Raw genomic sequence first — 13690 nt, forward strand, 5'->3', positions numbered from 1 at the left:
ACATGAAAGTGTTTCGTGCCTTACACATTTCATTGCTAAGTGTTAATTAAACATTGTTACTACTACTACAACTACTACTACTAGGGTGTTTGATAGGAGTAAGAAACTAAATGTCAAAAAATTTCATTTTGGAATGCTCCAGAGGTAGCCATCACCAAGTTCAGTGCTTCACATTTTTCTTCAGTATCAGGGAAGTCTTACAAGTCATCTCCATTCTTCTACCCAGTTCCCCTTGGGATTAGTGACAATCCAGCATGAGGGGCATGGGTCATGAACAGAAGAAGAGTTCTTTTGTTTGTGAGAAGCTCAGTGACCCAAACAAGTGGCTGAACCTGTGACCTCAATCTCATAGGCAATATGATCTTAGCAATTGTGTTAATTGACTGGGACACACACCACACACCAGTTATACACACATACACACACATCTGGACACATGGGTACATGTGCATACCCTTCCAGCCTGGTTGAGAGGGTGGACAGTCAGATCCCAGGATAATGTAAGCAAAGAGTCTGTGTGGGGACTGCTTATTTAACAACACTTACCTTCCCCTTTTCTCTTCAGCTGCACAGAGGCTGGAGAGCATCTGACCTGGGTGCTTCACTACCCCATTCTCTACCCTCCCTAAAGGCACTTCTGACTTAAGTTAGGTGCTTGAGTATCTGTGTCCTACCTTCAGTGACCCCTCTACAAGCAACTTTGTGGCCTTTTTGGCAAAAAGAAAGATGCTAGAGGCTTAAAATATAATAACCAGAACCCTCCAAAGTTACCAAAAACTAATCTGAAGCCGGGCATGGTGTTACACACCTGTAATCCCAGCAACTCAGAGGTGAAGGCAGGAGGATAGCAAGTTCAAGACCAGCCTGAGACTCTTAGCAAGACCCTAAGCAATTTAGTGAGACCCTGTCTCAATATAAAAAATAAAAAGGATTGGGAACATAGCTCAGTGGTTAAGCACCCCTGGATTTAATCCCTGGTACCAAGAAAAAAAATCTGAAATCTAGAGGTTCCACTGGCCCAGGAGATGGGGAACAATGACAGTGAGGACTTGAAGATAAAGAGACTCAAGTGACCAAGACATTTTTTAAATACTACTGAGTACAAACCAGTTATAATACTATCTTCTGGGCAGGAGTCCTGTGGCAGTGAAAAGAGGAAGTATGGAAATGACAAAAAAGGTTTATGTATTTTGTTTTATTTATTTGTTTGGATTTTGGTATTGGGGATTGAACCCAGGGGCGTTTAACCACTGAGCCACATCCCCTGCCCTTTTTGTCTTTTATTTAGAGACAGGGTCTGAGTTGCTTAGGGCCCTGCTAAGTGTCTGAGGCTGGCTTTGACCTTGCCATCCCCCTGCCTCAGCCTCACGAGCTGCTAGGATTACAGGAGTGCACCAGTATTCCTAGCTGACAAAAAGATTTTATAGCAGTTATCTTACTGCAAATATCCAGAGCTAATGACTTCCATACTCTTGAGTACTCCACAGAAAGTCATCCTTCATTCAGAAAGTAGAGAGCAAAAGTGGAGAGAAAGGCAAAAAGGGGAAGGGAAGTAGTGTTTGTGAGATCTATAGGGGTTGGCCTGGGGCTCCAGCTGGAGTTGGGCCTGTTTAACATGTAAACCCCAGATGTTCTTCTGAGTGGTAGAAAGAGAGGTAGGGGAACAGTATTGAGAGGAAAGAGGGTGGTACATCCAGCAAACATGATAAAAATGCACTGTAAAAATAGGAGAAGCTGAGAAAATATGTGGTGGTAAGCTAATTTCATACTTTGCTCTCAGCAACCCTGAAACTGGAGCAAAGTAGAGCGAAAAGAGGGCAAGACTACCAGGGTGAAGAGGCTGCACTCCCTCAAAGCACCCAAACATGCCACATTCCCCACTCTCAAGTAGATGCCAAGTGATTTTACATTAGCCACAGCACCCACCTTCAGAGCAAGTGGTTACATGACCCTAGGTTTGCTAGTCCTCTGTTATCTCTGAAACCAGAGAGGTCTGGGGTGGGCCTAAACCCTCTTCCCAGAAACTTTTGAATACTAAAAGGGATGAAGAATAGGGGAAGATGAAGATAGAAAGAAACTTTCAATAAATGTTTCCCAATCCCATGTGGAGTAGAAAGTGGGTCTAGGTCAAGAAGTACAATCCAGGCTGCCCATATTCTATCATTCTCACCTAGCAAGTCTCCCAGGCTGGGTCCTTTACACTAGTCCTGCAGAACCTTCTTTAGAAGCCCCTGTTACATTAAACCTGACCCACAGACAGATGGAATAGTCATAATCCGTGTGTGAATGTGTGTGTGAGTGTGTGTGTGTGTTAAGAACAAAACCCTTTCTCTAAGATTTATTCATTCAATTCCAGGTAAAACAGCTTCTTTCAACACAGTAAATCCCACCTCATCATTCACATAATCTGAAAGAGTAAATGATTCTTTCTTTTCAAAATGCAACAAAGCAAAAAGATGCTGGTAGGAAAAACAGTGCATCCTCCTGGGAAACTGGACTACTCCAAATGTTGTGAGCATCTTTTATGTACTTCTGCCACTGTCAACAGTTCAGCTGCTTGTTTACTCTTCATGGGGCTGGAGGAAATATTGTCAATGACAACAAAATGTAAATCTAAAGAAAATGAGTGAGCTCTGTGCATGCTACTTCCTTAGGCATACTTTCAGCTAAGCTGAAGCTGAAGTTGACCAGGGATTGTGGACACCCAAGAGGGCCTTCTCTAAGATCACACAAGCAGCAGCCCTCCCCTCCCCCACCACAGTGGGATCCAGGCAGCAGCCCTGAGCCAGCTATAAAGACGCCCTGTGCTGTCTGAACCCCTCTACAGGGAACCTCTGTATCACATTTAGGAATCTTGGTTTACTCTTCTAGCCTACAGTAACAGCAAACCAAGGTCACACTGACCATGCATTTCTGAGAAATGAGAGCAAGCTGTGGGAAACTAAATTTCAGAAGAGGAGTCCAAACTGAGGCCTGAGGAAATACTTATAGTTTATATTTTTAAAGAAGAGATTCAAATGCTGAGAAACAGGAACATACAGACCCACCCTGCTAGTCCGAAGCAGGCCAAGTGGAGGGATTTCTCTTGGAGGCCCAGCTTTCTGTTGAGCAAGGCACTATGGGAGATGCAGCCATATGCTCAGAGTTGTCCTGATATACTCAATAAAAAGGAATGGGTCTTTTTTTATTGGTTCTTTGTAGTTATACATGACAATAGAATTCATTTTGATATAATTATACAAGCATGGAATATATCTTATTCTAATTAGGACCCTATTCTTATGGATGTACACAATGGTGGGATTTGCTACAGTGTATGTACATCAGAAAATTATTTCAGATTCATTCCACTGTCTTTCCTTTTCCTATTCCCCCTCCCTTCCCTTCATTTCCCTTTGTCCAGTTTACTAAATATCTATTCTTCCCCTCTCCCCCTTTATTGTGGGTTAGCTTCCATACATCAATGAAAATGAACCATATCCATATGCATGGGAATATGATATCTAAATGGCTTTTCCTTGCTTTCCTAATCTCCTCCCAATCCTTCCTCCTCCATTCAGGAAGATTTACAAATTTCCATTTGCCTGAACAAGTCAACATTTATGGTAGTTAAGTAGTAAAGAATAAGATATCACACAATTCTAGAAGGATAGATGGAAGAGCTAGAAAGTTCATATAGTCAAATCTTTTCATTTTACAGATAGATAAACTGAGATATTGAGAGGTAGAATGCCTGCTCAAAGTCACTGAACAGTTAAGGGCACAAGTTATCTAACTCCTAGTCACTGACTAGCTGATATCACTGAGATTGCCAGCTTCTTGGGGGTCCATATTTGGCCTGAAGTCTTCCTTTTTAAGATTTAGAATAAGCATTTGAGGCCACTGCTCAGTGAACCAGGGATACAGCCTCAACCAGTTAACCCAGCTCAAACAAGCATCCTCTTATTTGGCTTCCAAACACCCCAACCTCTCTTTCTCATCCTTTACAATGAATCAAGGTTGTAGTATGGGATCCAGTTTTCTTGGAGAGGAGGCAGGGGAATAACTCAAAAGATGTTTGGCTGATGGCCCTGTGACCTGAAGTTCCACAGTAGGCTCTGAGTCAACATGATCTAGCTCTGCTGGACAGTAGCCTTCAGCCAAAGTCAAACAATTGGTGGATTTGGGCTGGGGTTGTGGCTCAGAGGTAGAGAGCTCACCTAGCATGTGTGAGGCACTGGGTTTGATCCTCAACACCACATAAAAATAAAATAAAGATATTGTGTCCACCTATAACTAAATAATAAATAAATATTTTTAAAAATATTTTTTAAAAAAGATTGGCAGATTTGCTCAAATGATACCTTAATCCCAAAGTCAGCAATGAAAACCCCTAAGATGGGAAAGACAAAGATAGCCTACTCTGCTCTAGCCCTACCCATCTTGAGTACTCTGGGTTCACCTGAAGACAGAGTGGACCCTTCTTCTCCATGCCTAGAAAATCCAGTCTCCATCAGAGTGATCCAGCAGCTTGAGTAGTGAAGCTTCTTGACCATTTTCCCTTTCCCTAATAGTGAGAACCTTACTCTACCCTCACTCAGGAGCTTGCAAGGGCCATGCTTATAAACTGCCTAATGCCGGGCACAGTGGTGCATGCCTATAATCCCAGCAGCTCTGGAGGCTGAGACAGGAGGAGAGGATCGCAAGTTGAAAGCCAGCCTCAGCAAAAAACAAGATGCTAAGCAACTCACTCAGTAAGACCCTGTCTCTAAAAAAAAAAAAAAAAATAGGGCTGGGGATGTGGTTCAATAGTCAAATGCCCCCCAAAAAAACTGCCCAATAAAAAAAACCGCTTCTCATCATATTTTACCAGTCAGTACTAGACTCACAGTTGAGGTGGAAAATACAGGGTAATGGGTTTACTCTGGAGCACTTTCAAAAAAACTTTGGTTTGGATCCAATGTTAGCAACTTTGTCTTGTTCTGCCTTATCCTGAGCCGCCAACCCTAACCCTACCCCCATTTAGGATTTTGATAGTGAGCTGAGGCCTGCAACCTATGCCACCTTGCTCCTCTTTCCCTAAAAGCCTCACTTATCATCCCAGGAAACCATTCTGGGCCTATAGTTTCTACAGATTGCCTGGTTGCCTCCTATCCTATCTGTGGCTTGATCTGGGTTGGAGAACTCCCAAATTTCCCCACAGTCTCTACAAAAGTATAGACACATTTCTTACCTGATCTCTACTGCTTCTTCCCTAAACCAGACCGTGGTTACCTGCCTCACTTTCGAAAACCTTTTGCCTGCCAGTCCTCCCAGGCCTAGAACCCAGGAAAAATTGGCTCTGCCTCTAAACAGGTGAAGACAGGACACTACATATACTTCTGTTGACACTACAGAACCATGCACATCATAGAGTCCACAAAGATTGTACATTGTATGCTTTAGTATGTCCTGAATTCCACTTCCCTCCTACCTCCTGTGGCCTTTGCCCATGTCCAAAGGCCCCCTAAGGCGGAGTTATTCCCCAAACATCAAAACTAACTTTCTCTGGGATTCTCTCACATCTGTAGAATCTTAGATCTACAAAACCAATCAGGACAGCTTTAGGGTTGTAATGATGTTAAGCCTAACCAAAAACAATCTGGATTATGAAGTGCCTCCAAACAGTAATTTCATAGATGTTTAGAGATGGAAGTCATGTTAGACATTAATAGAAATGGACCATGCATCAACCTCCTGGAGTGACCCCCATAATGGCTATTGGGCAAATACTGGCTGATAAAAATGATAGCAAACTTCTATTTGGCTTTGTGTCCTTTTGGGACACCAAGGCTGTAGCACAGGTGGCCAGGACAGTTTGAGTAAATTGCAGACAGTATGTTCAGGCAGAGACATTTGGAATCTCAGGATCTAAATGGTGGCTTGAGAAAGCTGAGGAGATAAAGAAAGGTAGTGTTGAGAATGAGATTTTCTGGAATGTAGTAGGGTGTTCCTGACTTTTCCAAAATAAAAACTGAGGTATTCCTGAGAGGCTCTTGTATCATAAATAACTTTAGTGAATTCAAGATACACCACAGCAAGGACCCAAGCCAAAGTACTCTGAGACCCTGGGGACATACCAAATTCCTTTCTGTCGCTTCCTGACCTATTACTCTCCATAATTTAAGCTAGTAACCTCAATTCCTCAGTGGACCTGGTCTGTGTCAGAATACACACTAGCCACACCTCTGCATAGACCACTGCACCACCGCCCCCCTCCAGCTGCCGTGAGGTCTTGACCGGAAAGTCCCAGCCAGCCCTCCCCCTGAGTCCCCTATGATCACCTACTTTGAAGTCTGTTCCCCAGCAGTGAACCTCTTCCTGGTAAAATAGTGGTTTTTCCAAGTTTTATTACACACTCCTAAGGCCCCAGCTCTAGGCCTGCTCACACCACATAAATGCCAGGGCCTAGCTTCAGTCCAGCCTCTGCTGCTTCTCTTCAAGTTGCACTCAAACTTTGCCACTAATCCCCAAGACCAACAGTCTGCTCTCAATCACAGGGCAACATTCAGGAGGTCCCTCCACCCATCTACCCACACACACACCCCCCAATAACCTAGGCAACAGCCTGAGGCCCTACCCTGGCTGCCTTCCTAAGAGCCCCTGAACTACATCAAAGCAAAAAAAAAAAAAAAAAAAAAAAAGGTGGTCCCAGGGATGAGTGTGGCTGTGACCTTCCCCCTAGAAGTTGTTCCACATAGGCCAGGGACCCCCTCCATTCCAGCATCAGGTGGCCTGGGTAGTGCTGAGACTGCCCTTGATAGCTGCCCTTGATAGCTACTGACATAGACTCAGACTTTCTTCAAGAGGGACCTGCACACTGTTGCTATGCCAATGAGTCACAAGATTTGGGGCACCAAAAGCCCCAAAGCCCCTTCTGCCAGGGCAGTCTAAAGAAGCTGCAAACTAAAAACACAAGTTCTCAGTTGAGGGCATTGAGAGAAGCTCTCCAAGGGGAATCCACAGGTGGATGCCCCAGAATTCAAGGTTTCTATGTTCACTTAATAGTCTCCAAGCCCCCTCAGATGGTAGCAGAAGTACATGCTGGGAATTGGCAAGAGCAGAGAAAGCTTCAGCTCCAAACCAACACTGAAAATCCACATTTTCCAAGCTGCAAACTTGAGGTGGTGGCATATATAGAGTTGTCCTGGAGCCACCAGAGGAAGTGAAACTTAGGGGGTATTCCAAGCCCCCGACTCATGGGAGACGTCTCACAAGAACTGCCTAAAGGGCTTCTCCGGCAAAGCAGATGGCTCCTTTGACTGTTCCAAGCTCACAGGGGGCCACAGTGTGAGGATCCTGCACGAGCTTTGCAGCCACTGGCCTGGAGAGAAAGGGCTATGCCCCCAATCCTGCTAATCTTAGGGAAGGAGACCAAGTCAGCCCCAAGTCACAGCGGGAGTGGCAGGGCCAATATTCTGGCTTCAGATGGAAAAGGGCACCCTGCCCACCCCCGCCATAGCAAAGAGGCACGGCGTTGGGGTGAAGGGGCATGGCTGAAGTTGGGGGTGGTGCGAAGTGAGCCACAGGGCCCAGCCTGCCGGCGCCTCAAGCCTCAAGTCTCACGCCTCTCTGGCAGGAGACCGCCTCCCTGCCAACTTTGGGGCTCAGCTCAAAGGACACCGAAATCTGCTCGTTCCCCCAGGGCTGCTTGGGATGGCCGTGGTCTGGCTGGGCCGTAACCACGGCAGGCAGAAACGCGTACACACCCCCAATCACACTCCCTCTCTCCTCCCTCCCTTTCCCTCCTACAGACACACGCCTTCCATGTGTTTGACTCCCAGCAAAGAGTCACCAGGATTCCCGAAGTGTTTTTGACAGAAAACACCTCCGCTCTTCCAAAGGAACAAGGGCTGCTGTGGAGATTCGTGGTATCGTGCTTCTCTCCCACCTCCCAATTCTCTCCACCCCACCTCCCAATTCTCTCCAGTCTTCATGCCTTCGCCCCCTCTGCCCCCCAAAATTCCTGAAAATATTTTCTTCCAGCACACATGGGCAAAGTACTTTAAACAAATCCAAAAGGTGAGTCTGGATTTGTCCCAGGGCAAAAAAAAGTTCATTGCTTGCCTGTGATCAATGAATGTCCCAGTTCCCACTCCCAGGACGTCTTGCACCTAGTCTCCACAGCTGAGGCTGCCCAGAGCCCGGCAACCCGCGTCTCAGCAGGGCCATGGGCAGAACAAGGGAAGGAGTAGCAGCGGCGCTTTGGAGGGGCGCCTCGTACCAGGAGGTATGGAGGTGGAAGCAGGAGTACACACTCTTGCCTAGAATGCCAAGTGGGGCGCATGGGGCTACTCACCTGCTTGGAACTCCACCTGGCGATTTTTCTCTTTTTCCTCCTCTAGCAGCATGGAGTAGAGGATCCCAACGGAGTTATGGATGCCGAAGATGGAGCCGTTGCACCAGGTGGCAGCGAATACCACCATCCAGCCGAAGCCGCCTTCGGGAGGCTGGAAGCCACGCGCGGTGCCGCGAGTCTCCACTGTGGGCGTGGGCTCGGGTTCGTGCACCGGCTCCGGCTCAAACTCCAGCTCCGGCAGGGGTGCGGGGTCCGGTAGGGGCTGGGGCTCTGGTTGGGGCTCGGGCGGAGGCACTGGCACCGGCTCGGGCTCGGGCTCAGGCTCAGGCTCGGGCTCCGGCTCCGGACTACCCACCGGCTCCTGCTGTTCCTGGTCTGTCTCCTGCCAGGGCCCCTTGGCTTCCTCGCTCGCTGGGATTTGCTTCGCCATCGCGGCCGGGGGACTGTGGCTTCTCGGGCCGGAGGAGCCTCTGTGTGGCTGGTACTTGTTTCTACTGCTGCTGCTCCTAGCACTGCTGCTGCCACTGCCTCTGCCTCTGCCTCCTCCTCCTCGAGGCTCCGCGCCCCAGCTGGCCAGCCCGTCCCGCGACAGACGGTCCCTCGAGCCCTCTCCTCCTCCTCCGCCCCGGTCCAACCCCCCTCCTCCTCTCCCCATGTCATCTCTCTCTCCTCCCCCTCCTCCTCCCCCCACCTCTTCCTCCCTCAACAGGCAGCCGCTACAGCCTCGCTCTTCTCCCCAGCCCTTCCTCCTCCTCTTACTCGCCTACCTACTCTAGCCGTCGCTGCTTCTCCTAAACTCCCCTTCCAAACTACTGAATCCTGTTCTCCTTGTCCAGATGCCCAGTAGAGGAAGAATTTAAAAAGGGAAAGAAAAAAAAAAAAGAGCACAAACTATTCTGCTTCTCTGCCCTCTTCTCCCCTCAGGTTCCAGAACCCGCACTGATCAACCCCGAGTCTCCCAGAAAAGACCCTGCCTGCCCTTCCCTCTTCCTCACTAGCAGCCTGCAATTGGGGTGCCTGGGGAGCCCAAGACGACAGCTAGCCCGTGAGGGACCCCACCCTGCCTTCAGGAGTCCCTATGTCCCCAGTTGGGCTTGAGGGGGCGACCCAGAGGGGACAGCCTGGGCTTCGGACAGAGGGTGGGCACAATCTTCTCGAGCCCCAGGTCTTGGCCCCCCACTGACCTACACGCACCCCACCCCCCGTATCCCCCTACCCCCGCCCTTCCCGGCAAATCCCTGGCGGGGCCGAAAGGAGAGGAGGCGGCTCCGCAACGAGGCCCGCCCCTCCGGGCAATCAATCAGGGCTTTGTTTGCGCCAACCTGGAGCCCAGAGGAGCCGCAGAGGGCCGGGTCTGGGCCGGGCCAGGGCAGAGTCTGGGCTAGGGGCCGGGCCAGGAAGGGAGGGAGGTGTAGTGGCACTAGAGGGAGCCGGGCCCAGGCCAAGGCGGGAGTCGGAGCTCGGTTCGGGCTCCTCCTGGCTCTCTCTGTCCCAGACTGTGGAGCGAGAAGTCGGAGCCGGGTTAAGCCGCCAGTTTGGGCTAAGCCTGCCCCGCCCCCGACATCCCGGCTAGGCTGGTCCCTTGGGCCTCGGCCTCCGTTTTTCGGTTGCTCGGGACTGCGCGAAGCCGCAAGAGTAGGGATGCCTTCCTAGCACCCACTGCCCCCTTCCAAGGCCCACCTCGGGCACACAGAAGTGGGAGTCCCACTGAATGTCCTCTATTCGGGTCCCAGATTTAAGACGGTAAGGGAGAGTTTGCACCCCAAAGAGCGCATAGATCCCTAAAATGGGTAAGGAGATCTATACTGCAAGTGGCAGGGCTCCCAGCCTGGTAATTTCGGAAAACCACCTCCCCTAAGGGTCTGTGCATTGAATACACTGAACATGCGGCCACGGTATTATTACCAAGCCACTGGGCTCCCCATGAGCAGGAGATCGAGCTCCAAGCCTTTTTTACCTCTTATCTCATTAACCCTCCTGGAATGGAAATGCAGCCCAGGTGCCTCAGGTGCTTAATGACTGCCAATATACACAGTCATTAAGCACCTGAGGGCAGGCGGAGCTGGATGGGAAGGTAGAGACTTCCTGAGGGGCTTAGGGTGCCAGGAGAGGAAACAGCCAAATTCACAAAGCACCTGCGGTGCCACTCAACATTGCGCTATAGACTATAAAGAGCGTCTCTTATTGCCCTGAGAGAAGTATTATCACCTGCTTTTTGCAGACCCCCAAACTGAAGTTTAACAGAGGTCAAGGCATTTATCACCCTGAGGTCATGAGGCAAGTCAAAGACAAGCCAGAATTCAAGGAAGGTCTCCATAAGGCAATGCCTCCTGATGCCTCTCTAGTCCTTCACCACAAGAGTTTAGAACTTGGCCTCCAAGGAAGGACACAGAGGAAGGAAGGCATAATCTGGCTGAGAAACTCGGTAGTAGGCTTAGGGAGAAAGTGGTATCCACCATAAAACTTGAATATTGAGTAGGATTTTAACAGGCTGGGTGGAAGTGGCCCCCTGCTTCAGAGCATGCCCTGAACTCAAAACACAGAAACACAGAAGGACTAGAGGAAAGTGAAAGCTAATCAGGCCAAAAAGTTAATATGTATGCTGCCTCTCCCCAGAAACATTTACATTTTAATAAAAATCCACAATTCTTCAACCATTAGAAATGACAAAACACGGACATTGTGAGCACTGGGGCTTAAGGTTCACTTTTTCATCAGGCTTCTCACAATACATGCAGCAAACCGATGCTCCAAGGGAGTACTAACTTTGGTATTCACTTGCAAAGAACCCGACTGAAACCCTGAAAAGGTTATTTCCAACCCCTGAGCTAGGAAAAGACTGGAGTTCTGTACCCCATCTAGATTCCCACTGTCTAAATTCTACTTCCCTCGTTGTTTAAATGGGTTTTTTAGATCACCAGAATGGGATACTGGTGAATGATGATACCTACTGAAGATCTCCTGTGAACCTAGCACTATGCTAGGCCCTTTACATCCATGATCTTCATAAAAATACTACCATTGGGCTGGGGATGTGGCTCAAGCGTTAGCGCGCTTGCCTGGCATGCGTGCGGCCCGGGTTCGATCCTCAGCACCACATACAAACAAAGATGTTGTGTCCGCTGAAAACTAAGAAATGAATATTAAAAAAAAATTCTCTCAAAAATACTACCAAGTAGTGATGATTTGTCCTTATTTCATAAATGATGAAATAGAGGCTCCAGGAGGTTGTCAGTTTTCTCATGTGTCAGCAGACTGGTGAAAATATCACAGACTGTCATGGGTATGCTGACTAGTTCTTGGGAGTTCCTGGACTGGATGAAAGACCTTTCTGTCCCTGAAGTTCTCTATTTTAGCCCAAATGCACTCCCTTGCTTTGGGCTTTTCCTATTCTTCAATATATTTTTTTGTCTTGAATGGAACTCAACAGGTCATGACATCATCTCCCTGCTCTGTTTCTAAATCATCTGAATAAATACTTGAGAATGGGTGAAATATTTTTAAATGGTTTTTAATTGTAGATGAACACAATACCTTTATTTTATTTATTTTTATGTGGTGCTGAGAATTGAACCCAGTGCCTCACAAGTGCTGGGCAAGCACTCTGCCCCTGAGCTGCACCCCCAGCCCCTTGAGAATGGGTGAAATGTTGGCATCATTCTCAAGAAGGTAAGTACATAATCTTTCCCTCCTTTGCTCACTTTTCTTTATTCCTTTTTATGAGGGTAACTTAAGAGTTCTGATGACACAGCATCACCTTGGATTCAAGAGCCAAATGGGATTGATTGTGAAAAGGAGCCAGGATGCTCCTGTAGTAACAAAAAAGATTCAAGCAGAAAAGACTTTGGTTTTATTGTTCATAATCAGGAAGAGTACTTATGGGAACCCACATTACTGGGAAATGAATTTGAATGTTGACACCTTCTGATGGCCAAAGTGGAAACATGAAAGGGAAAAGATATTGGACATAGCCTGATTTCAGCTTGAGCCAGAAGGCTATTCATAATAATAGGTGCATTAAAAACGAATCAATTGGCCATATGCATGGAGCCTGCTTCCTGAATGCCAAGGAAGCAGTCTGCTCAATAGTTAGTCTATTATTAGAGCAGCCATAGAGGGGAAAAGATGACAGAAGCAGCAGGAGGATTGTGGAAAAGAAAGAGATAGGAAATAATTAACTCTCTGAGAGCTAGCGTAGAACAGCAAAGCATGAAGTAAGAGAAAGGGTGACATGGATTGGTCTTGATAATATTCAAGGGAGAAATGGAATGGGTTTTAAGCCTTTTATTAATTCATTTTTTCCATTCATTCAAGAGATTTGCCTGCTACATGATTTATATCGTACTAGACCCTGGTTAAAAGTTTCCCATCCTGAAAAGTGGAACCTCTGTAAGGGCTGGAAAGGAGGTATCCAGGATGCGTGGTTACAAAAGCAGTAAAAGGATGGGCCTTGCCTTTGTTATATGTTTAGCCCCTCTAGTACACAGGGTCAGCATTATTTGTTTTTATATCCTTAGCATTTGACACAATGCCTTACTCAAAGAAGGTGTTCAATAAATAGATAAATAAATTTAGCTACTTGATGTAAAAAGCCTCAGCTTCTTCACCCATAAATAACAGGGATGAGACCATTTCTCAGGATTATTATGAGGACTGGAAATAAAGTATGGAAAGCACTTAGTATAGCATCTGGCCTGAAAGGCACTCAATGTTAGCTTGTAGTTGGTGCTCAAAAATGTTAGTACCAAGGTGACTTGAAGAGTGCTTACATTGGAATAAGAAAAAAACAGCCCCATATGGTTTTTGGCATTGACTCAATTCCAAAATATAGAATATAGAGTGTCAGAGCTGGAAGAGTCTTTCCATAAAGTACAATCTCCTCATTTACAAATGAGAAAACTGAAACCTAAACAGGCAAAAAGACTTACTTAGGTTAACTTCTAAATTATCCCAGGTGTTCCTTCTAATTACCTCTAATCATAATGGAAGGTGGTGATATGATATGATCTACATACATATGGGGTAGGGACGTCATTTTACAAATGAGAAAATTAAACGATATGCCCAAGGGCCTATGATTCCCTATGATTCACACTATGGCAATCTGGCTCCAGAGTCTGTGATTTTTTACTCTACAATTCTCTATCAGAATTCATGAGATTATAGTAAAATTTCCCATTTAACATGTCTCCTCACTATCTTCCTGCTCCTTGGGAGTAGGAACAGTTTCTGACCTCTACTGTGAATAGATATTCATTCCCTTAACAAAGATTTATTAGCAACTATTACATAATCAGGACTTGCTAGTCCCAAACAGCAGATAAATCTTTGAAACCAGATAATATGGCTCTGTGGTACTATTGGTGTGTTCAT

At 46.9% G+C, this 13690-nt stretch overlaps 1 protein-coding gene across 1 annotated transcript in view; it reads right to left on the reverse strand.

The window, feature by feature from the left end:
- Slc16a2 (solute carrier family 16 member 2) overlaps positions 1-8920 on the reverse strand; it is a 107600-nt gene extending 98680 nt beyond the window's left edge. Inside the window, exon 1 of the mRNA XM_027922981.2 lies at positions 8318-8920. Within this exon, the coding sequence (XP_027778782.1) occupies positions 8318-8747 (430 nt within the window). The 5' untranslated portion in view covers positions 8748-8920. The remainder of the gene's footprint in view (positions 1-8317) is intronic.
- Positions 8921-13690: the final 4770 nt, after the last annotated feature.

The sequence above is a fragment of the Marmota flaviventris genome, chromosome X (assembly GCF_047511675.1).
Source record: "Marmota flaviventris isolate mMarFla1 chromosome X, mMarFla1.hap1, whole genome shotgun sequence".
Taxonomy (NCBI): Eukaryota; Metazoa; Chordata; class Mammalia; order Rodentia; family Sciuridae; genus Marmota; species Marmota flaviventris.